Raw genomic sequence first — 25,118 nt, 5'->3', positions numbered from 1 at the left:
TTTCTCAGATGAACATTTTTGGTGACTTCAGAACAATTCATTTTAAAAGATACTGTTACATGTAGTAGATGAGATGTCTGTTTTCCATGGACTCTGCAAAAACAATCATGAAACTAGACTTTTACATGCCATTCCTTCATTTTGTTTCTTTTTCTTCCAACCAAAAATTAATTCTTTTGTTTAAGAGAACTAACAGATCAGAATTTGTTTGTTATTTTATAGAAGTCACTTATTCTCCCTTTCTCTTTGTGCTGCTAAAAAAAGATTAAATACTTTTTAATTAAATTATAATTAAATATTTTGCTAACATCCATTTTGCACTTATTTCTCTATAATTTGATGACTAATAGGTATTTGTTCCTGAACTGTCTATGAATTATACAAGCCAGAACAATTAGTTAGGTGCTGAAAGTACTTATTGCATTTTAACCTCATTGCTGCAGATTTTTCTGTAGTCAGGGGTCAAACAGCATGTCATTACATTTGTAGACTAACTTTCAAAATTTTTTGAACCATTATTTTATGAATGTATTTTATAAGTTTGTTATCAAACTGCAGATTATTATTCAAATTTTAGTATTATACATTTGTTAATTTCTTAATTTAAAAGTAAATAACAAAAATCTTAAATATCAATTTTTGTGGGTCATGTGGTATTAATAAGCTAGAATATAAAATAAGAACCTTCTGTCTTTTCTGTTTATTGAGATATCACTGTATTTAGCAAGTTAAACACAGTGACCCTGCCCAACTCTTCTGTTTTTGAAAATAATTGTTTATGTACACCTATTTCTCTTTATTATGTGTTTATAACCAACCAAAAACTGAAACTTTCCTCCAAACGATTTTCTCATTGTCTCGAAGGTGGTAATTTGCTAAGATTATTTCTTTCATCTGCAATCTCGGACAGAAGGAATAAATATCTTGATCAAAAAACAATTTCTTATTTTGACCCACATACAGTTTAGTTAGTAAGCCTGAAAAGCACAGTGGAATTCTGTAATATTGATAAATAATTTATAATATTTTGTTATTTAAAAATACATATATAAGAAAAAATGTTTGTTTGTTTTACATTCTTCAAAAACAAAGTTTGGCAAGACTGAATAAGTATTTAAGGTGTGGCAAGTGAATACTAACTTCTTTACAGTCATAAGTTATAAAGATTGTTGTGCTCTCTACTTTATTTACCATCTCTATTTTAAGAAAGGTAACTGAAAGTTAAGAACTTGTTTGTGAATAGTAATATATACATGTGGAACATACTGTAATCAAAATGTAGCTCTATTTTACAAAATACTGATCCACTAGAACAAAGCTGATACAGGTCACTTTACAAAGGCCAGTTTTATACTTCAGGATATAAGTGAGTGCACATTTGCCAGGCCATTGCAACTTCTGTGGTGTTATACATGGCTGGAAGATAAATAAAATAAAAATATATAGATGTCTAATGTTATGAGGTTTAAGCTATTTAGACTAAACATATTTTGTTTCATGTTATAACTTGTGTCCATTTTAGAACAAGAAAAGTATGATTTATATTTATTTCCTAATTTTTTATAGTTGTTATGATGTTTGTCAAATTTACCAAACTCATGTAAGAACAATAGCGAAATAAAGTGATAAAATATAAAGGTTTTTTAAAAGAAAATGAATGTGTGATAACCACTTGGAGGTTATGAAAATTTGACAATTTTCTGATGTATAAAAGTATTTTTAATCTTAAAATCAAAATTACTTTGTGTGTTGGATGATCAGCATTTGAAAAGAAAAAAAATGTATGTATAAATCATTACTTTACAAAATCTTAACATTTCATTTAAAAAAAAGTCTGATTTTTTTGTGTTTGAAAGCCTTGTAATGTTTACTGATAAGCTACAAAATTTTATCAACATATGCATACTGTATTAAAATTATAGTGTACATATAAACAAGCATAAAGTTGTTATGAGATCATTCCCTGGGACTGAGGCCATGGTGAGAGAGTTAATACATTTAGTCTCTCTTAGTACACACCAAGAACGAAAGAAGGACAAATGGAAAAATACGACAGTAACAGATTACTGATTTACTGAGGTATATTAAAACCCAGTTTTAGTTTATAAGGGTGCAATTTTCAACTCTATTATGTATATTTTGATCAGTTAGTTTGCTGAACTTGTATATGTTTATCAGCAGAATGGAATAAGTGACATATAGCCTTTCGTGATGTTAAAACATATTTTAAGAGTAAAATATGTAAACGTTAAAAATAAAGATGTAATTTGTTACTAATGTAGTGTCAGTATGATATTCATAGTGGTGTTCATTGTGTGTAGAAAACATGTGCTTAAGAACTGAGGCTTCATTCTACTAAAAGATTATTTACATGACCTAAAACAGAACGGCCATGTGCACAGTTCATAATAGCACCATAATTTATATTTATTCTTTCTATTGTTGTAGATATGCACCTTTGGCCTGAGGCAACTGGGAAACGGGATGTTTTTGTATGATCGACGATGGGACCTGCAAAGAGCAGCATTTAGGGCCATTTGTACAGATAGATCAACTCAGCCTTCTCCTTTAAAGTAAGCTGAGTATAAAAATGTTTTTTCACACAAGTTACAGGGGTTTTCAGGAGAAAACTGACAAAATGCTCAAGAATGTCTCATTTTATTAAAATTCAGATTTTGTAACTAAATAATTTTCTTAAACAAAACCGAATTTTTCTTTTACCAGACATGTTAACTTCCTCTAGACAAATACCTAAAAACAAAATACACCATTAAAATCACTACCAGTACACAAAATGTAACTATTTGTCAATAAGCAACTGATAACAAATAGGAAATGTACCAGATTTAGTTATATTTATAGTCAGAGCAGTGTGAGAGTCAGTAGAATTTTAAAATCCACTTTTCTTTATCAGTTAAATTTAAATATACTTTAAAAATAATTAATTCTTATTGAGAATATATCTTAATTTTAATTAAAGTCATAGAGAATAAAAAAAAACTGGAGATTAAACACTTACTCAAGTTCAAATAGTTAAGACCAATCAAATATGAACAGGACTTTTGTTAACTGTTTCTGTTCTGTAAACAAGACAGTCAGCACGTACTTATTTGTAGACAGTGATGTTTCATTCTTTTTGCTTAAGAGTGAAATATAACTTTTTTTTAAGAAACTAAACATATTAGACTGTTATCATAGTATATAAAACTTTGAGGTAGATGATTTAAACTTTTGTTTTAAATTATTTTTGCATGTGTAATATGTGGAGATGCAAATCAGTATTTTGTTACATTATGTATGAATTATTACAATTTCTCTTTTTGTACTATTTTTGCATATTTATTTGTTTACCAGTCTTAATGATTGATAACTTTTAAAATAGTATATGTACCTCAGATGGTTTCAGTGTTACCTAATGTTGATATTCCACACAGACGTACATATTTAGATATATACTTATGTTTTTAATAATGGTAATACACATTTATTAAAAGGTTCTTTCAATATCTGAGGAAGTTCAAACAGTGAAAGTGTTTACATATTTAATTTCACTGATGCTACGGATTTGTTTTAAATCTGCTGTTCAGTATCGTAACACTTTTTGATACATAAGAGTAAGTCCTTATAAAAAAAAAAAAAAAGGGAAATTGAGGTACAAAAGTTTCATTGCATGATTTTTGTCTAATAACTAAACACTAGAAAGTAAATAACTTAAACATTCTGAATTTGATGTGGCTGTCAGTTCTGTAGTAAATTGATGTAGGACGTTATTTAAAATATTTAGCCGATCCAAAAATATGATATCATTTGTAGAAAAAGTTCAATACAGTGCATGTCTGAAGCTTACAGATGTTAAAACAAATCTACCTATAAGCCAGTAAAGTAATTTTATTAGTGTGAGAAATTGGTATTGAAAACAAATGTTAAAGTATTATGACTATTAATAAAACTTGTTTGAAAGAAAGTCTGTGTGTAGAATTTAGAGAAGGTGAGTGGAATTAAAATACATTGATTCCCAGTGGCTCAGAAATAAGCTTTAGGTTTCTTTAATATTAAAATTCATGGTTTGATTTCTGCAGTGATCACTGAAAATAGATAAAGACATCTAGAAATAAATCTTGAATTATTTTTAATATTATGTTGTATTTTTAAAGTAATAAACTTACAAACAATTTTGGTTTGAGATGTTTGAGTACTTACTGTGGAATACTGTATGAATATAACACAAGCTGTAGCAACATTGTTATATGTAACTTTAATATTATGTTGTATTTTTAAAGTAATAAACTTACAAACAATTTTGGTTTGAGATGTTTGAGTACTTACTGTGGAATACTGTATGAATATAACACAAGCTGTAGCAACATTGTTATATGTAACTTGTTAAGCATAAATGAATTATTTTCATTCCTAGGCCTAGATTAGTGTGTGCTTCACAGAATAAATAGTCATTGTAGGGTGTTTGTGTCAATTTGTTTCTGCTAGCTTGATTTCATGTTGTTGTTGTTTTTTTATTTGATGCAGACATTTTGAGACAATAATAAAGGTTCATTTTTTGTATTATTTTTATAGCAACAGCATGTAAATGAACTGTATGTAAAGAACATATTACTAGATTTTGGTTTAGTGAATGTTGGCAGTTATGATTATGGCATTTAAACATTTAAAAAAATGTTTAATATGAGTATTGACTTATCATCTTACAGAAAATAAATGTTTCTGTTTAGAAAAACTAATTTAGTTATAGTTTTTTTTAAACTAAATGTTAGTACGTGATCAGATGTTTTTATTATTGATATTTTTCTTGTGGGTATCTAGTAACACATGATTTGCATTATTTCAGGAAGCTCTGTGTTGAGTCTCAGCTTCCTCCAGTTCCAGAGCCTCAGAATGATCCGTATGATTTCACGTGCACGGACTCTGCAGTTCAGGAAGGAGTTCTGTCTTCTAGCAACAAGTCAAATGTGCTTACTACATTAGCAAATGGAGTTAGAACTAGTGTAGCATCACCTCATGGACCCCAGCAGATCTCAAGACCAGTATTCAACAAGGTGCCTCCATCTCACACAATAAATCATCAGAAGTCTTTAAAACCCAAGTCCAGTGGGAATAAATCCACCAAGTCTAAAGATGGTATTTTATTGCATACATTTGACAGTTCTCCTGCCAAGAAGACAAAATCTAATGGACTGAATGTCAAGTTAAGCCAGTCTGGATCTGCCATATCTACTGACAGTGTATGCTCATTGTCTCCATCTGTGATGACACTGGAACCAGGAGACACAATCACACTAAATTCTGTGAGTTCTTCCCACACTATCTCACTTCCATTCTCTCTTAGTATGGACGATAGCTTGGCAGCACTGTCAAAATTACACCTTGTTTCATCTGTTGGCAATGGAAACACATTGTCAACAATCTCTTCTAGTGCACCAAGCAGTGAATCAAGTAAAAACCAGACAATTTTTGTATCTGAAATGGATATTGTGAACAATCAGTTGCCTTCCTTATCAAAAAATTCCATGTTAGCATCTACTGTAAGAAATAAGGAAGTAATGGTAAACTCTGCTTTCCTAGTAAACCAGCTTGCAGCTATGCAGAATAAACAAAGATCTGCTGTTTCTAATCATTCACCAAAGCATAGCAGCTGTTGCAGTGGTAAAAAATCAACAAAAAATAATGTCAGGACAAATTCTTCTGGTGCTACACAAATTAAACTTAGCAGTAATATTGTTAAAGCAAAATCTAAAAATCAGAAATTGTCACCAAAAGCTGTTTTAAACAAGACAGCTTTTAAGAATCACACAACCTTCCCTGTGAACAAAAGGGTAGAGCCAGTGGCATCAGTTACTTCTGGAAATAATGTTCATGGTGCTGTTGGAATGAGTCAAAAATCATCAAAATCAAATAGCTCATTCTCCACATCTTCAGTTGTTTCAAGTTCCATCTCCCATTCTGTAAGTTTGGAATGTTAATTTAAAACATTAAATGCTTATTTTGTAAGTAATAAGTAAAATCATTGATCAAGTGTCACACAAAGTTTTAACTTATTTAATGTTTTGAACAGTTTTTGTTTCAGATTGTTTCCTTTTTGTGAATCAGTAACTAATAAACTTTTATTTTTAATACTCTGCCTGGCTAAATATTTTGAAACCCCTGTCATTGTATATTTTTTTGAAACCCCCATTATTTGATGTGTGGATAGACAATGAGATGTGCCATATGTTGCATCAGTGATAAAACAAGTTTTTTTTGTCTCAAACCTTATTAAGGTGCTGAAAGTAAGGGATATGACTAATTGTAAAAGGCACTCCTGGTGAGATCTAATTAGCTGAATCCAGTCAGCAAAAAAGAAACTGACTGGGAAATGAATGGTCAATCATCTCAGCCTTGTAGTAGAAATCTCAACAAAAGTCCATAAGCAGGAGAAATTGTATGTTCAAAAAATTTGTCAGAGAAATTTAGATAATGTAAAATAAGGATTGTGAATACCAGTCATTATTCATCTGTACACCATTTGAAGGATGACATTAACAATGGACCAAAACCATTTATTTCAAAATGAAAAATGTTCATGTATCTGCAAGAATAAATTTTGGTAAGTGTTGTTCCATCTGCAAATTATTAATTTCAATTGCTGATGGAGAGGTGTGGCTGCCCAAAACAGAAAGGTAGTTGGAGTTGGACTGTTGACCTCTGACATGTGTTGTGATCAGATGGATCATTCATATTTGCTTTTCTATACAGATGGGCCAATGGGGCAGTTATAGTTCGAATACAGTACTTCCCTCTGTATGCACATTTTTTTATTATGCATGCCAATGCCTTCTACACCCCCTTATTGGAATCAGGTGATTCCAATGTGTCTTTCACGCAAATTATCATGTGTCATTTCTCAATCAATAGGAATGTAATACACTCATGTGACTCCCTATGTGCACCTCTACAGAACTATTAAATCTCATTTGGTAGTACTTGTTCAGAGATGTTTTTCTTTTCTGTCATAATTAATGCTTTAAATTGACTTGGTTATAGATGTGGTTTCAATTTCATATACTTGAAAATTTGAAAGCACCCTTATTGTGGTTGTATTTCTTTTACTTTAAATGGTTTTCTCAACTGCTACAACATTAATTCTGAAGTCAAGGTCATCACTTCAGGGGTCTCACATTTGACAAGCACTTTATCATGAGCATCATGTGCTGATGTCCTGTTGGAAGAGTTGTCTACATTTACCTGCAGGGAGATTGAACATTATTTGGGTTAACCATTATCTCCAAATGTTGTCTCACTTCTTCCTATGGATGTAGAGCCTGGGCCTTACCTTTCCTTTGAATTCTGTTCAGCTTTCCATGGTTTTCTAGACTTTATTTCTGAGTTATGTGATGTTTGTGTTCTGCATATTTTATTAGAGGGACTTGACATTCCATTTCTAATCCCACCTCCTTTGTCCCAGGTTCTTGTTTCCTCCTTTCTGCTTGGAATCCTATAAGTTGCCAGCAGTTATAAAAGGCAGTACAGGATCTCTTTACCCAACAGGCTGTCAAATGTGTTTCTTATCAGTTGGTGGGGTTTTACTCTTGTCTGTTTGTGATTCCCAAAAAGACTGGGGACTATAGGCCCATCATCATCCTGTTCTGCCTCAACTGTTTTGTTCATCTCCCATGTTTTGTCATAAAGTTCTACCTCACTCCTTGGTGAGCATTTTCTCTAGTGCTTATCTGCATTTACCCATCTTGGTATGATTTCAACCTTATCTTCAGTTCATCCATTGAGGGGGTGATGTACCAATTTTGCACCCTGCCAATCAGACTGGCTTCGGCTCCTCATGTTTTTAGTCGAGTGGCAAGGGCTTTTCATCTTCATTCTCTGAGGCTGTTTTCTTTATCACATTGACAACTGATTACTTCTGGCCCATTCTAAACAGGAGTTGGCCAGTCATACTCATCAACTCCTTAAAACTGCTTGGGAAGACTGCACAGTTATGTAACCTTGATTGGGATCCATTAGATGTTCCCATTATCATTCCTCCCTCTTTTGCAGATGATCTCTTCTGGTGGTTGGAAGTGACTAGCACATTGGCAGGTGCACTATTTCCTTCTCCTCATTGGAATTTACATCTCTTTAAGGACACATCCCTTCAGAGCTGGAGTGCATGGAGTGATCACCAGGAGGCTTTGGGTGATTGATTTGTTGACACATGGTCTTTACAGGCGAATATCCTAGAACTCCTTGCTGTTCATCAGGCTTTGGATCACTTTCTTCCCATTGTCAAAAATTGTCTAATAATGATCCATTCTAACAGTTTGGTAGTGGTAGCTTATATCGGTCACTAAGGAAGCACCCAGTCAAGATTCCTCTGTCTTCATACATTATGTCTTCTGTATTGAGCCCACATCCAATACATTTGTTTAATTGTAAGTTGTGCCTTATCCCAGGTGTTTTCAACCTCTTGGCAGATCAGCTTTCCTGCCATAACAAAATTTACCTGATGGAATGGTCCCTTCATCCTCTCATTTTTAGGTGGCCTTGTAGTCTGTGGAGTTTTCTTCATGGTGCTTTCACCACAATCCTTAATCACCAGTTGCCCGTCTTTTAGTGCTGGTACCTAATCCTCAGACTTTGGCTATAGATGTCTTCAGTCAGAAAATTCCTATATGTTTATCTTTCTGTCCAGTTGCTTCATTGATTTGTTTCCATTCTACGTCTTTCTGATTGCTCTCTACTAGCTGGCTCAACCATGATTTTTTTATTTACTTCAACTGCAATTATTCTCTCCTGTACTACTTCCCTTATTACCCAGTTTCCTTCATCAGCTCTAGTCTAATTCTGTGTTGTACCCCAAAACTGGAGTGATTCTCAGTTCCTTGTTTCATGGGTTTGAGGTGAAGATGGTATGAGCCTCATGCAAATGTTAATATCCCACAAAGAGATTTTGGATCTTGCAGACTTACCACGCAAGTCCATCACACCTTAGCCATTCTACACCATAAAGTGCATCCTCATTTATCCATTTTTCTTATTGTGGGATTCAATTACTATATCTTTCTCCAGGAGATCAATTTCTTACCCTCTTGGTTGTGCTTTTCTCATTTTTGCCTTGATTTTTTAGACATTACATGACTAGGCAAAGAGCATACTTTGGTCAGAGGTGGCTTGGTTCCCTTCTTTCGGTCTTCAGAACTTAGTCTTATCTACAGAGGTATCCTTCAGATGCTTTTGGGGGTGTATCTGTTTTTCCCTCACACCAGTCCCTCCTCCTAATCAATGTGGGATTATAGCTAATCTTGTGAGAAGAGGGAAGTACTGTATTGGAAATTATAATTTTCCAATACTGAAATTGTATTTCCTGTAGGTACTTTCTTATGCTCACATATCCCACCCTTCCTCCCTACTCATTTTCAGTTCTTATGTCATCTGTCAAATTTCATAATGATAATTAGACAATAGAGGGATTCACTTGCATCACATTAATATACTATGCTTCTGGAGGTGGAGAAGTGAAGCATGATTATTTTCATGAGAGAAATTTTGGAGTTGTTGTATTCCAGTAGGGGGTTGCAGAATGTTTGTGGCATGCATAATAAAAACGTTTGCATGTGGAGGGCAGCAACAAATGGGAATAGCTAATATAGGAAAATTATAACTTTGACATCAGTCTTCTGAAACTGTGTAAGTCGTGTTTTTTTCACCGTAAGCTGCTGGAGATGGATTAATACTGTCAGATGCACTTTTGTAGTGCAGATTGGGTTTTTTGTAGTGCAGATTGGGTTCTTTGTCTCTGGATGGCAGTATTACATCTTCAAATATTTCAGTGTCCATGGGAAGCAAGTCTATCATTTTAATGCTTCAGTTTTTTGCTCAAGGTCTCTGGTATTTTCAAGATAGCATTGCCACCATCCACTTCACCATTTTTTTTTTTTTTTTTATAAGTACTGCCCTCAGCTTCAACCCAACTTATATTCTGTGGGACATATCAGAGCATGCAGACAGAGGACATACTTTATATTTTCAACCTGTAAAGAGCTGGAGATGATATTGTGTGTAAAGTGAAAATCTTATACTCCAGAAACTGTAAGAGTTCTTCTATGGTGTATGCAGTGTGTGGTTGAAGCAACATACTGTTAGAACAGGGCTTCAAATTTTTTTTGGTCAGGCAGTATAAATTTGGTATCATTCATTGTTAATTAGGTAATCACTAGTAAGTATAAATTATTGTGACAATTATCTTTTATACTGTTTTTTGAAGGTAGTAGTGAGGCAGTAACCCTTGCCTTGAACTGATTGATCTTTATTGTAGACTGTTAAGATTTTAAATATGTTTCCCACTAATTTAGTTTAGACGATGCTGTCCATGTATGTTATCGTATTGAATAATATTATGTTGTGCTCTGAGCCAGTAACCTGCATATTTTGCTAATTAGTATGGCTGATTGCTATATTAATGATATTTTTGTTTTTTCTTTTTGTGATTCAAAGAGTATTCACTCCAAAAAATGAAATGTCTCTCTTCCCCTTTTTTGATTAATTACTGGTTGACTTGTCCTGAAGAACATCCAAGTGGTCTTTAAAATTAATGTCTACTACATGGAATTAAGAACTACTTCTGACCATTATTAAGTTGCTCAGTTCCAAATCATAACTCATAGTTAATCCCATGGTCTCTGATGAAGTGGGTGTCTTTTAAAGCAACGTGTATTTGTCTCTGTGTTTTATTTCGATAATGTGCCAAATATTTACTGTCTTGTTGGCATTCTTTAACAACAGAAATTGCATATATTTTTAATCCATACCCATGATGGCATTTACTGCTACTATCTTTCACATTTACTGAATCTCCACACTAAAGGAGAAAGTGAAAGCACTTTAGCTGTCTTCCTTAACCCTTTTGCAGTGGGTCACAGGTCAAAGGTCATCTCAACCCATTTGTTGACTTGCATTCAAAATTTTATTGAACTACTATTTTATGAATTTATGTAAATAACTTTGGAATCAAATTGTAGATTATTATTCAGACTTTAGTGCTTTGTATAAGTTAATTTAAAAGTAAATATTAAAAGAACAAACCTAAATATAGATTTTAGTGTGATGAGTTCAATGCTGTTTAAAAGACTTAAATATTAATAATGTCAAAATATAAGGTTATAAGAGTTGAAGAGAATGGAAACTCAAACTAGTAGCATTGACAAGCTAGAATAACAAAATAAGAACCTCATATCATGTTCAGGTATGACTTGTATACTGAATCAAACATGGTTCAACTCCTTCAATTTGTTGAAATATACTCTTACTACAGTATATGATGTGAATATTCAATCAAGAGCTTAGAATGCTCTATTAATGGTTTTCTCAGCCATTTTAATATGTGTAAAGGCTACCCTGTTCTTTCAAACCAAGATTTTATGAAGGTAGATTCTGTCGATAGTCTGCTCGAAGTTTCATATTTTTCTAAATCTAAATACGTTTTAGTTACTAAGCTTAATAAATTATAGTAGAACACAATGACATCAGTGCAGTTATTTATGACTTTTTGGTTATATACAAACCCTAAAAAAAGACTGATACCTTTTGTGTGTGAAATTTTAAAAGGCTTAGCAACCTATGTCAAGCAGTAACCAAATTCAAAATGCTGTAGTGAGAAAAGATGATTGTTTCCTTTACTTCTGGATTTATTGTTTTATACTTTAAGAAATACAAGTTTAATAATTTCTGAATAGTAATAATCTGTATACATATATAATGTATGATAATTGAAATGTGATTGTATATTGCAAAATATTAAACCACTAAAACTCAGCCAAGACAGGGAAGACTAAAGGTCAGTTTTATATTATGAAACATATAACATGAGTGCACATGCACCACATCATGTAAGTTATGTGATGTTAGCTAGGCATGACTGGAAGATGAATGTAATAAAATATATATAGTGTGATGAGACTTAAGCTACTAAAACTAAACATTTATACTTTTATGTTATAATATATAGTCATTCTGACATGAATAAAGCATAATTTATATTTTTCTAATTGTTTTTATGATAGTTATGAGGTTGGTTAGGTGACATCCTGCATGGTTAAATTATAGAAAATAATAACACATAAAGTCTTATTGAAAACAAACATTTGAAATGTACTTAGGAGGTTATAGAGGTAACATAAATAATATATTTGAGATTTTTGGGATAGAGAATAGTTTACAACCATAACATAAAGTCACTCTGCACTCAGACTACTAATAAAGCAGTTTTTCTTTTCACAAATAAATCTTTAGTAAAAAATATTTCATTAAAGAATCTGATTTTCTGTATACAAAAAAAACTTGTAATCTTTACTAAAAGTTTACCTAACTTTATGAAGATACACGTGCTATATCAAAAGTTATAGAGCAAATACTGAATGTATGCAAATACATAGATGAACTCATAAGTATTATATCGAGCTTTTCGCGAAAGGGGTAGTTAATCATTTAATAGCAAACTAGCCATACTTGAAATCTTAGACAATCTCAGATTATCTGCTTGACAATCCTGCTGGTTTGTCATACTCAGAATACGCTTCTGTATCATTATTTCTTTATTGGGTTTAAGCACATCTCATTTATCCAATTTCAGTATGCTTTCAAGGAATAGTAATTTCCACCACAAGTATCTTCACATAAGAACCAACGTGGAACCACATAAGACTGACAACTTGTTTGTCTGTGATTAATTTGTCACCACTAAGTCACATGACCATATAATAGTATAACTGGTGAGAATGGTATTATCACTGAATCCCAGAGGAATTATAGATAGACTATAAGTTTTGTTAATTTATTCATTGGTATCATACTCATATGGATGTGTAGGATTCAGTTATTGTTGAAATTTTACAATGCCCAGTGAATACTGGAAGTATGCACAACAAACACACCATATCAGTTAAAGTAAGGTGAAATGTAAAAGTGTTTTGTTGTTTTCTTGCTGTGTGTGTACAACTTAGAAATCCATGCAGCTCTCATTTAAGTTAAAGCATTTGGTAATGGTGTTTTGTTTTGTACTCTGACATGGCAGTTCAGTAATTACAAAAGTCAGTAGCAGTAACATTAACCATAATAAGAGATATAATTGAAGATGCCTGTAAATTATATTTTTAACAGTTGGGTGATTTCTGGTTCAAATGAATGTTTTAACAAATAATTTTAAGTTTGTATTTTAATATATAATTAACTGTCTCAAGCCATCCTTGATTCAGATCATGTACTTAAGGCTTCATTACGAGTTATTATCTCTGTAGTTGTACTACGTCATTCATCTTAAATATTTACTGCAACACTTTTTTCTTTTTGTATTTAATACATAATAATTGTTTTCTTCTTAATCTCCAAATTCATAACATGCAACATTTAAATCATCATTCAAATTCATAGCAAGCTATGAGAAAGTTTAAACAAAATAATTGTTTTGTAATAGTCACCTTGTTTTGATGACTTTCAGTAAGTGTAATGCAACTTATCTAGGATCGTGAGGGACCTGAAACAATCCTAGATGTGCAAGCTATGTCTCACTGTGATTTAAAACTCATTTTATTTCTTCAAACTCTTTACAAAAAATTATAAAGAATAAATATTCTTCAATATTTTAAGCAGATGTCTTTTTTCAGGTAATAAATAACATGTTAGATTGGAATTAGGGTAGACTATTTATTTGATATATGGTTATTTGTGTATATATATAAGTGATTTGCCACCAAGGAAACTCAATAGTTGAATCTGTTTTATTCACATGATGTAGGCCTGGCATGATCAGGTGAGTTTGACTTGAGTAAGGCATTTGACTTACTCTGAGGGTTGCACCAAACATGTTAGCCCTTTTAGCCGTGGAGGCATTATAATGCGACGGTCAATCCCACTATTTGTTGGTAAAAGAGTAACCCAAGAGTTGGTGGTGAGTGGTGATGAATAGATGCCTTCCCTCTAGTCTTACATCAATAAATTAGGGATGGCTAGCACAGATAGTCTTCATGTAGCTTTATGTGAAATTCAAAAAACAAACAAACATGACATACATTAATGTATGTTGCATGATGTAATTTGCCTGATTTTATGTGATGCTAGTAATCAGAAACTCAGGGTACTTTTACTACAAGCATTCGAGCCGTATTCGTAATAGAATTTCTTTTTTTAGATATTTCTACATATGTATTTAACTTTGATAATTATTAAAACAATTTACAACTGTGTCTTCAGATTGGTTACCATTTTGCTTATGTCAAACTTCTGTTATATATAATCTACTTGTATATCTGATAAAGTACTTTTGATTTGATTAGGTCACTACTTCAGGGGTCACAGTCCCAAATGGGTTAACCCCACACAAAATAGGTGGAGTTTTAACTTCCACATCTGGGACCAAAAATGGCAGACAGACAATATCTAGTCCTTGTAGTGAAGTTCCTGTCTCTGATGTTCTACCTACATCTGTGTCTTGTGGTAAGTTTTCTGTTCTTAGGTTCTAACTTTGTGTATATAAATATATATTTTCTGAAGAGTGACCTTTGAACCTACAAAACTGGTAGAAGAAATTAATGAAAGGAAAAAAGTCTGATATTCCATTGTTTTCTTATTTTATCTACTGGTGAATATAATTAACATTTGGGGTTTATGTATGTATAATTATTGAGCTATTTATACAATATATTGTATAAATAGCTCAATAATTATCAATTACAGTTCTTGCTGATAGTCAATTTAAACTATTAAGCAATAAAGAATTTATAATCATTTAATGCATTTCATTTCCTGGTTAGTCATCAATAGTCATAATAGATTAAAGCTTGTGGTAATAGCACCCAAAAAGCATTCTGGATATCCCATTTATAAAACAAAATGCCAAAGTTAAACAAATTGATTATCATGGAAAAATCAAAACAAGGATATAAATGTGAGTGTTTAAACCCACAACATCTCATCTTCTACTGTCTTTTGTTGTCTGCAGCCAGATGTGGGAAGGCAATTACCCTTAAAGGTTATTTAGGTTTAAAGAGTAGAAATAAAACTGCCCAAAATTTCTACAGTATAAAACTCCCAACCATCACCCTCAAAACAATGACAGTGAAAGTAAGAAACTTATTTAGAAATTGTTGAAGATTTAATCAAGTATAGCACAGGAAAACTGAGATGGCCCAGCTACTCAAAGTTGGTCTTTCCAAACCTGCCATACTGAACGAAAAAAAACTAGTTGTTTTAAACTAAATTATTCAAATAATTTAAACTAAATTATCAACTTAATAATTCAAATTATTATAACTCTTAATATACTAACAACACATATATATTTTTTTTCTTTTTTTGAGAGAGTCATGTTTAAAACTTGTTATAGTTTTATACACTGGAACTTAGTCTTCTCATGGCAGTTATGTATATTTATTTATTTTGAGGAGAGGGTTCCACATCTAGGTCTATTGTTTTGATCTGTTTCATCATAGTTGTGTATTTTAGTAAACTTCTCACAGCAGTTATGTGTGTGGGTGTGTGTATGGATGGAGGGTTTTGGGTTAAGAATTGTCATTATAACCATAGTTGCTGACGAGCATACTGGAATGGACAGTCATTCCTTTCCTTCTGCTATGTTGGTGAGTTTTTGTTGTTTTTTTCTCAGCCTTGTCTCTTCTCACTTGGTTACTCTATTGCTAAATTTTGTTGGGAGAAAAATGCCATTCTTATTCAAGTATGTTTGCCTCCTTCTTATCTTAGAGACTTTGGTTTTTTGGTGGAATACAAGATTCTTTGTAGTCATGACCTGAGGCCACATGCCAGTATTATTCCTTGACTATGCTAGTGCCCTGTTTGTCTCAAGCCCCTCTTTTCTTTCAGTTGCTGTTCCCCATCTTTCCAATCCCTGTCCTTCGGGGTTGTCTAGTCAAACTGAAGAAGTGCCATTGTACACCCACCAAGTATCTGGTTCATTTGAAAGTGTTATTCATTTCCCATTTCAGCAGGGTACAACCTTCTCTGCTATGTTTGCAGACCATGGATGGTTTGGTTTCCACAGCTTTGTCCTCTTCCTGCTCAGAAGATCTCTTATCTGTTAAGGGCTTGAGCTCCCTTGGGTCATGCTCACTTGCATCTTTTACTGTTAACACTATATAATCAGTGGAAGCTCTCTTGGGATCCCTTTTACACAGTGGTCTTTAAATCCTTGTGTTTTTCAATGTTTTTGCTTAGACTGGGCATTCATCACATTGATGCCTTTGCCACTTAGCAATGCAAAGCTTCCTTTATTCAAGTTTTCTATTCTGCATGCAATAACACTGGCAATGGATGTTTGCAGTTAGGAATGGTCTTTGTGATTACTTCCCTGTTCACCTTCTCCCTCAAGTTCTCTTCAACATTTTGGGCAATCTTTGTCAGTTCCTTCTGGTGCCATTCTTTTGACAGTATCAATCACAGTGTCCTTTTCTCAGCCTTCTGACTTCCTCTCCCTTTCCTCTTAAGCTTTGTTCTTCTTTTTTCCATCCAGCTGTGTAATCACTCTGGTTTCATGCATAGGATTTGTCCAATCCCTCTGCAGGATGGTCAAGATTGTCCTTCACATCTAGCCTTCTTCCTGTCCCATTCTATTTGTCCATCCTCCTTAAAAGTTTTCCAGCAGAAGTAGCATATATTTATCACTACAGGTCTAGCATTGATCCTTCCCATTCTTTCATTTCATCTGTCTGTGTTCTTCACATGGCTTTTCAACTAGAACTGATCTGTCTCAACTATTGCTGATTACTGGATAGTTCTCTCAATCACTTTTTGTTTTTCCAGTTACATTGAATTTTTTCCTCCCTGTTTGTCTAGCCTATCTGACTAAGTTCTTAATACCCTTACCTTACCTTGAACCTTTGGCTTCCTGTTTCTTGTATCATCTGTTCCTTATAGGTTATTTTCTTCTTAGAAGGTATCTCGTGTAGATCGATAGTGTGTTCACTATTACACCTCTTCCTTCTGTTCTCCTTTTATATTCTTGTCTGTCCTGTTTGTGCAGTCCATTGTTCGTTGGCCTTCGTTTCTTTCTTTCATGGTTCCTAATTCCATTTTTTCCTTTTGTTAAATCATGATCTTTTTTCTGTTACTCTCATTTAATGAATCTGACAGTTTATTCATTTATCATATTCTTTGTTTGATGGAAAAGCATGTCAAAGTTTTCAGGTGTCCTTCCCTCACATTTATCACCTAATTCACTCATTGGCTGCCCACTTCCATTGTGAATTGGAAGAAATTTTATACGTTAGCATATAAACAACTTGTACTTTTTTCCACACTATTTCCATCATCTAGTTATTTCTTCCTCATCAAGCTATAGACTGCATGCAGTCATTGTTTTTCACATATCATACAATCTCTGACTGGGTTAATCTTTTTCCTCTAACCATCTGCTTACAGTGCACAATAGTCTCTTACAGGATTACTCTCAGTGGTAAATGTTGCCTGTCAGGGTATACTTAGCCAAAGTCTACACAGTGTAGGACTATTCTGGCCCAATATATTACACATGAAATAGGGTGTTCCACAAGATTGCTAAAGGTATCCTCACAATGCTCATTTTCTGAATCAATGCCTAATCCAGACCATATCCACCACTGAACTAGTTGGTAATGCAGACCATATCCACTATTGAACTAGTTAAAATAAAGCAGGTAAGGGATTTTCCTGTATATCCTCCATGCCTAGTTTAAAACTTAGTGCAAGCATCCTTTTAAAAATAGAATTTTCATGGTCACCCATTGCACCTTGTTTATAGTGATGAGCTATTTCAGACTCTCCACCATTCTTGCACTCTCTTTTTTTGTCATCAATTGAAGCAGGGAGTCCTTTTTGCCCACTATTTTCTATCTGCTGGATGGTGGACAACAGAGGATGCTTTCTGAGTGTGACCAGTTCCACTCAGTAGAGAGTAGTGTGGTTGAGTTGGCACAGAATCAGTCAACATCAGTTATATGATGGATATTACTTTCTTATCATACCTCACTGGAAGCCACATTCTTGGTGCTGCCTGGTTTTTTAGACTGGAATTGACTTACTATGTCCAGTCTTGCATGTTCTAGCCACCCTACACATTTAGCACTTCTGTAAGGCCAACACAGAACTGTGCTTGCATCTTCTGCATGTCTTTGTTACACTTCCCTAACTTTCTAGGTGAAGAATGTACCCTGGTGCAGATGAGGTGCTGTACATTCCAGTGAAATAAAAACCTTTATGAATGACAGATGAAACCCAAACAAGCAAATATTACTTATTATTTAGTACATTCACAAAACGCAGCATTAGGTAAAAGACATGCATGAATTGTTTACAAAACATTAAGTCTTTTTTACACACAACAATCAATGGGAGCATACAAATTAAAATCATTGGAAATCTGCTTCAATAAAACCTGATTGGATCAGTTCATGTTTTTTACTAATTACTTATGGCTTTTAACCCTCTCATGTCATCTTCTGTGTTTATTTGCATTCAATAACTTTAGTATAAAATTTTAGTGTTAAAAATAGTTAATTTCTTAATTTAAAAGTAAATATTAAACAAATCTGAATATCAATTTTTGTGTCATCTGGTATATTGAATGCAGCATTGCTACATATTAGATGTTTGTGATGTACAAATACAAAGCATAGAGTTTCTTATAAATCTAGAATATAAAGTTAGAACTTCCTATCATTTCTATTTGCTGAGATATTGCTACGTTTACAGACACAGACACGGTGGTCACGCCAACCTCTTTCCATTTTTGTAAACACTTGCTTATGTACAACTGTTTTTGTATATGATACGTGAATAACTAGTCAAAAGCTCAGAATGTCCTCCTAGTGGCCTCCCCAGCCTTTTCCAATATACAGGTATGGAACTGTTTCTTTTAGAACAAGATTTCAACTGGTAAGGTAAAACTTTAGTGAGCTCAAAATTTCATATTTTATTTTAGACCCAAGTATAGCTTAGTTACTAATTTTGATAAATTATAGTGGAAGTCTATAGTTATTTCAAAATGTATATATAAAACCTAAAAAAATTTTGTTTCATATCCTCTGCATGCAGAATTTTAAAAGGCTCAGTGACCTACAGCAAGCAGCAAATGAGTACAAAGTTTGTAACTAGAAGAGAAAATTGTTTGCTCTATTGTTCTGTGTTTGAGAAGAGCTTGTTTGTAAATAGTAATAATGTATGTGTGTGTATAATGTAATATAACTGAAATGTGATTGCATTTTGGAAAATGCTAGTCTGCTAAAAGACAACAAGACAGGTTACTTTGTAATGGTCAGTTTTATAGTATTGGACACATTATGATGAGTGTACATGCACTGTGTCATTGCAACTTCTGTAGTGTTAGCCAGGCATGGTTGGAAAGATCAATATATTAAAAATGATAAATATTTCTAAATGTATAATGTTATGAGATTTAAGCCATTTAGACCAAAACATTTGTGTTTTCATGTTGTAATTCTAGAAGGGAAAAAAAAACATAATTTATATTTATTCCCCATTTTTTATGGCAGTTACAAGGTTGGTCAAATTTACAGATCTCATAAAGAGATAGAGAAAATAATAGATAAAATATCAAGTGTTTCAGAAAACAAACGTTTTAAATCTATTTAGGAGATTGTAGAAAGTGCACTAATGATATTTGGTGTTTTTGAGATGAAGAATAGTTTAAATCAAAGCATGAAAATCACTTAGCACACACACTAGTGATGAAACACACTCAGTATATTCACAAACAAATCTTTAGTAAAAATACTTATTAAAATGTGATTTGCTGTGTATAAAAAGATATGCAGTGTCAAAATATTGAAAGCCTGCCATATTTTGTGAAGATACACATAGTGCATTAAAAGTTATAGTGTAAATACCTTATGTGTGCAAATGTGTATATAAACTTGTATATTTTATACTGAGCCCATTTTGAAAGAGTTAGTAAGCCAATGTGCATGGATTAATTTCAAAATAGCTGTCTTTACAGACACATCATTCTTCTCTCCAAGGACTAGAGGTGGGCCACTTGGTTGCTTTGGTAAGCATACAACCCTCTTCTTTGGATTAGTATTTTTGTTGCCTCACAGATGTTGATTTTATACTTTAACAGTGTGTTTGTTGACTGGCTTCCTAGTTTGGCTTGGAATTTTTAATTTGTTCATGCAAAACAGTTCTTGATTGCTGTCAGTACAATGTTAGCTCTGATCTCATCTATGTAATTCCTGTACTTGCCACGCCTTTGTTTTCATGGATTTGTGCCCATTAATTTGTTCACAGAATCATTAGCAGCTTAGGTGGTATGCACTTCAATTTCTGTGTCACATTATTATGGGTTTGTGAGGCCACTGGTTTGGGGAGGATTGGTCAGTTTTATCCATTTTCACAAAGACATTTTGAGAGAGGTACATAATAAAGTTGTGACTGTTTGTTGCTGCTTGATATTGCTAAAAAATGAAAGGAATTTTATACACACTAAGCCAGTTGAGTAAGTGATATCAATATGCTATATGCAGATAATAACTTGTAATCCAGAAACAGCAAACAAGGAGACATCAGCTGTTATCAGTTAAGTACCAGCTGTGTGTGTCATGATGTTCCCAGGTAATTCATTGCTTTTAATGCATGGATTATCAACTTATCAGTTCATAGCACACCACAATCACATCAGCTTAGTTTCCAAAATGCTGATTAAAAAGAAAGAATAACATCTAAAAACTTTTTTTTCTAAGTTTATGTAATGGAAAATTGATGCAATTTCAGTTTCATTTTTCTGTAAAAATAAAACCTCTCAAACAAATTTCAGCTTGTTAAACCATAAATAATAATTCCTGTGAATGTTAAGTAAACTACGGTATTGGGTATTGTTTTTCATGGGTTTTCTTTTGGCACTTACTGAAGGGAGCTCATCTAGGTAAAATTTGTACTGGCCCTCCTACCACATCATTATGGGATTCTAGCTTTGAGTGAGAGAACATCTTATCAAAGGTTAATATTTTCCAACACTTTTCTTTGATGCATGTTGCTTTTGTGCTTAATTTTGAAGTCATAATTGAACAACCAGTGTAGGAGGGATCCAGCTGCACTAGGATGTTATATCACAATCCTATTGGTGAGGGGTTGTTAAATGGTTATTTACATGTTATCACATGGAAGCATGTAAGATTAGGTGAGAAATTTAAGGCTGGTGGCAGTCAAAAACATCTACATACAAAAGGTGGTACTGAATTGGAAAAATTAGATGTGACAGGTGGTGAGTATATATAAATACATTTTCAGTGTTGGTAAATGTTAACTTGAGGTGGGGTTGAGGATTGGTATTAGAACTGATGTTGTAACCACAGTTATATAGGTTGCCAGTTTAGCTTCTCATAGCAGCTTTGCCTCAGTATTTGGTAGGTAATTATTCATGTATGGTAAAATGCCACAGAGAAAGTTGCATTATGCTTTTCTGTGTGTTTTGTTAATTTTTAAGAAAATATTTTATACAGTGTTTTCTTAAGAGCATTTTTTGTAACTTACTGAAATCCAGAAGATAATTATTTAATATAATCCCACATCTTTTGTTTTTATTTAATTTTAGTATAATTAAAAAAAAAATTCTCACTTTTTCAATGAAATATCCTCTTTGTAGTACAATATGTTTTAATGAACTACCTTCATGAATATTATTCTGTTAAAAAACTTGTAATATCTATCAATGCTGCTCTCTCTATGCACAAACATTTTGCTTGTCACTAACCTTGAAATACTCTCACCTACCCAGATATTTATTTTGATACAGCTATGCTGTAACATGCAAATAAGCATGTGGCAACCCTTCACCAATAGGAGTGCAGCATACTCTCCTACAACAGTTGGCTCCCTCTATCCTGTACAACCAAAACATTACTTCTTGTTTATCCACTGTGTCATGAAGACATTCAAATTTCACTCATGTTTGATTTATAATTTTGCCTTTTCAATTTCTTCAACAACTAGCTTGTTCCTGTTTTGTTTTTTTTCCTTCAGTTAAAATTGAGTTACTGTAGGTTGTTAATATTGTTTCCACTGCCTGTTGATTTATGAATTCTGAATTTCAAGTCACTACTATTACTACTACTACTACCACAGTAGTTATGCAACTACTACACCTTTTCAGACTTTATACTTTCTGCTGAGGAGGTCTTGGTTTTAGTACATGTGAATTGGAGTCCATTTTGTGGCCTGTGGTGTCTTCTGATCCCAAACCAGATTTCCTTTTTCCTGGTGAACCTGGATAAAAAGATAATGATTTGTATAGTCTCTTTCAACCTCATTTCTTAACTATGCAATACTGTTTTCCACAGGTTTCTTCAGCCTTTCTGGATGTCACACGTTACCTTTTGTGTGTGTGTTCCTTATAACTCCCTCCTTCCTTCTATCATTCTGCCTCTTCCTCTTACTACATGCTTTTTCCTCCCTCTCTTGATGTTGAGGTCAGCATGTCTTGTCCCATCCTATCTTGTACAGTTACACTTTGGCATACTATCATTCAAACTTGTCGTTTCTCAGCTTATATTAAAGAGTCTTTTACCAGGTGTACAGTTCTCACTTGATACCACTGTGAGATTTACCCAAGCCCAGTTATCCCACCTCTGTTTGTCCCTCTCCACCCTCCTGAGATGAGACTATCCACTGCTCCTGTTTTCCTCATTGCTTTCCTTTCAAGTATAGGTTCTCTGTTTAAGATATATTAGGTAGAGATGCACTGTTGAATAATATAAGCATACCGATGTCTTATTTACAGGACCTCCATTTAAAGATCATATTATGTTAAAATGGGCTCCATTTTGTAACATAGTATGATTTTAAAAGTCTTTTAAACTTTTTGGAGCCCAGGATGGAAGCTGCTTAGCAACATTCTTCCTTTTTGTCCCTGGTCTCTCACCTATTGCAGATTGCTTCTATTCCTGTTTCACACCCTCTTTCTATCCCTTTACTTGTTCCTTTTTTCTGACTCTCACAGTTAGCTGCCCAATGGTATCAGTAACTATCGTGTGGGTTGTGGCAAGGTCAGAGCACATTTAGCCAAGTTTATGCATCTATAAAACAATTTCACCCTAGATTATAGGGAGCTTCAAGTATTGTCAGTCTTCCCCTTCATTTCCTTGGCCATCTTTTCTTATCCCAGTTCTCTTCCGGACACATTTGTCATCTCTCTCAGTTCTGAGCTATCCTGTTTTTTTATTCTGATTCCACATGTTTTGGCTTTTGCATTAGATGCCTTCAGTCAGGATTTATTCTACCTTTACATTTATGCCTATTTGCTTCCATAGAATTTTATCCATAATCCAGCCCATTCCATGTCAGGTCCTTTCCATCACACCTTTCTGGGCTATTCAACCTTGGTTTACATTTCTTACTATCCTTCAGTCAGCACTTCTGTCACTGCATCTGCTATCTCTCATCCTGCCTTGACAACCTCAGTTTCCTGTGTAACATCCCAATGTCACCATACTCTAGTTTCACGTGCAACATTTTGTTCGGTCCCTTGTGAGACTAGGTTCTACACATAAGTAAGTTCCATTCTTTCAATCCTTTCTCCTGATTGGTGTATGAGAAAAAATTGTTTGTTTTTTGCCAGTGGTCATATTGCCACATGATTACCTCCCTTCCCATTTTACTGTTCCTCATGTCTCTGAAATTTTTCTCTTGCTATTTAACAGTGATTCTTCCATATCTACCAGTGCTGGCCATAGAGCAGTTTTGTTCATTCCCAAGGAGTGTTTTTCTCTTTTGTTTCTTCCATACTTTAAACCAACATCTTCATTAATTCTTACCTACCTGTTTCTTATACCATTTGCTCTTCATGACCAATTTTTGCTCTTTTTTGCCTGTGGTTATCATTGGTATTTCGCCCTCACTGTATTGTATAACCTTTATCACCATATTCTATATCCCGATCACAGTTTTTTCCAAGATGTCAGCAGCTTCTTTTCCTACCTTTCACTTCCTCTTTGTATTCCTGATCCATTCTGGACCATCTTCTCTCTCCTGTTCATGGTCTCCTGTGTTATACTTCTTGTACAGCTTCTTTTCATGGTTTCATTTTGTTTATCCATTGGAACCTTTCCTCTCATCATGATATTTGTCCTTACAGTATGGATTTGTCAGCTTCTCAGACTGGCTTATTCTTTCCTATTTTTTGATTCCCAGGTTTTTTTCAAATGTCCTCTCATCAAATCCTGCACCCTGTTTTTTCCTGGCTGCCCATTTTTGTCAGTCATTGGAAGAAACCATTTAAGCTAGCATGTAGAACACCAAATGCCTTTATCTCCCTTTGCCTTCATCATGCGGCTGTCCTTTTTCACTTGGATACCAATTACCACCTGTCTCCATGCTCCACTCAGTGTTTCAACTGTTTATATTTATTTCCCTTTCAGGGTCACTATTCTACATGTTGGATTTAGCACTGAGAAGTGGTGCCTGTCCAGGTATAATAATCCATAAATCTGCTGTGTACAGCCTTTCAGGTCTTTGTAACATGTATTGTTTAGATTGCATGTTCTACAAGACCACTTATAGGATCATCCTTCTCATGTTTTGCATCATAATTGTGTCAATTCCAGACCACAACAACTTATGGATTATCATGATCAAAGCAGCATCAGAGTAGCTGCCCATCCCTCTGATTCTGGTTGAATAAATCAGAATTGGCTTACTTTTAAAAATAGGTTTTTGTAGTCACACTTTATACAGTGCTGTATTCCTCTGGACTCCCCATTGCATTTTGTCTCATTTTTGAGTTTATTATGGGAGTCATTGTCACTTATCAGCTTTTAACTGCTGGGGTGGTGGACCATAAAGGCATCTTCTTGAGTGTTCTCAGTCCCATTCATTTGAGAATAGGGTTGTAGTGTTCTTTTGGTGTAGATGGTGTTGAAACCTCCTGTAATTGCAGACCAAAAGAAAAATATCCAGTGCTGCCTAGTTATGGATGATCCACCAAAATACAATTTGCTCTCTAGCTGGGGCCTCCTTATCCTACTGTCACCTGGATGTCATTTCCCAGATGATCTAGTGTTGAATATAAAGCTGTATCAATGAGCATGAGCTCTCACATGTGACTGGTAGGAAGCCCTTATCCTAAAGATGCTCTGGATGCT

The 25,118-nt window shown here is 33.8% G+C and overlaps 1 protein-coding gene across 4 annotated transcripts in view; it reads left to right on the top strand.

Annotated features, from left to right (window-relative positions):
• Window positions 1-25,118, top strand: part of LOC143251125 (uncharacterized) — a 73,736-nt gene that overhangs the window by 38,857 nt on the left and 9,761 nt on the right. For 2 of the 4 annotated variants that reach the window (XM_076502498.1, XM_076502500.1), the window contains 4 exons: window positions 2,449-2,573; window positions 4,844-5,957; window positions 14,313-14,472; window positions 19,982-20,032. In XM_076502498.1, the coding sequence (XP_076358613.1) occupies window positions 2,449-2,573; window positions 4,844-5,957; window positions 14,313-14,472; window positions 19,982-20,032 (1,450 nt within the window). Of the gene's footprint in view, window positions 1-2,448; window positions 2,574-4,843; window positions 5,958-14,312; window positions 14,473-18,717; window positions 18,864-19,981; window positions 20,033-25,118 lie in introns of all 4 variants that reach the window. The other 2 variants (XR_013028508.1, XM_076502499.1) reach the window with 2 other exon arrangements.

This window comes from Tachypleus tridentatus, chromosome 5, assembly GCF_004210375.1.
Source record: "Tachypleus tridentatus isolate NWPU-2018 chromosome 5, ASM421037v1, whole genome shotgun sequence".
NCBI classification, from domain to species: Eukaryota; Metazoa; Arthropoda; class Merostomata; order Xiphosura; family Limulidae; genus Tachypleus; species Tachypleus tridentatus.
This window is presented reverse-complemented; position numbering and strand designations above follow the sequence as displayed.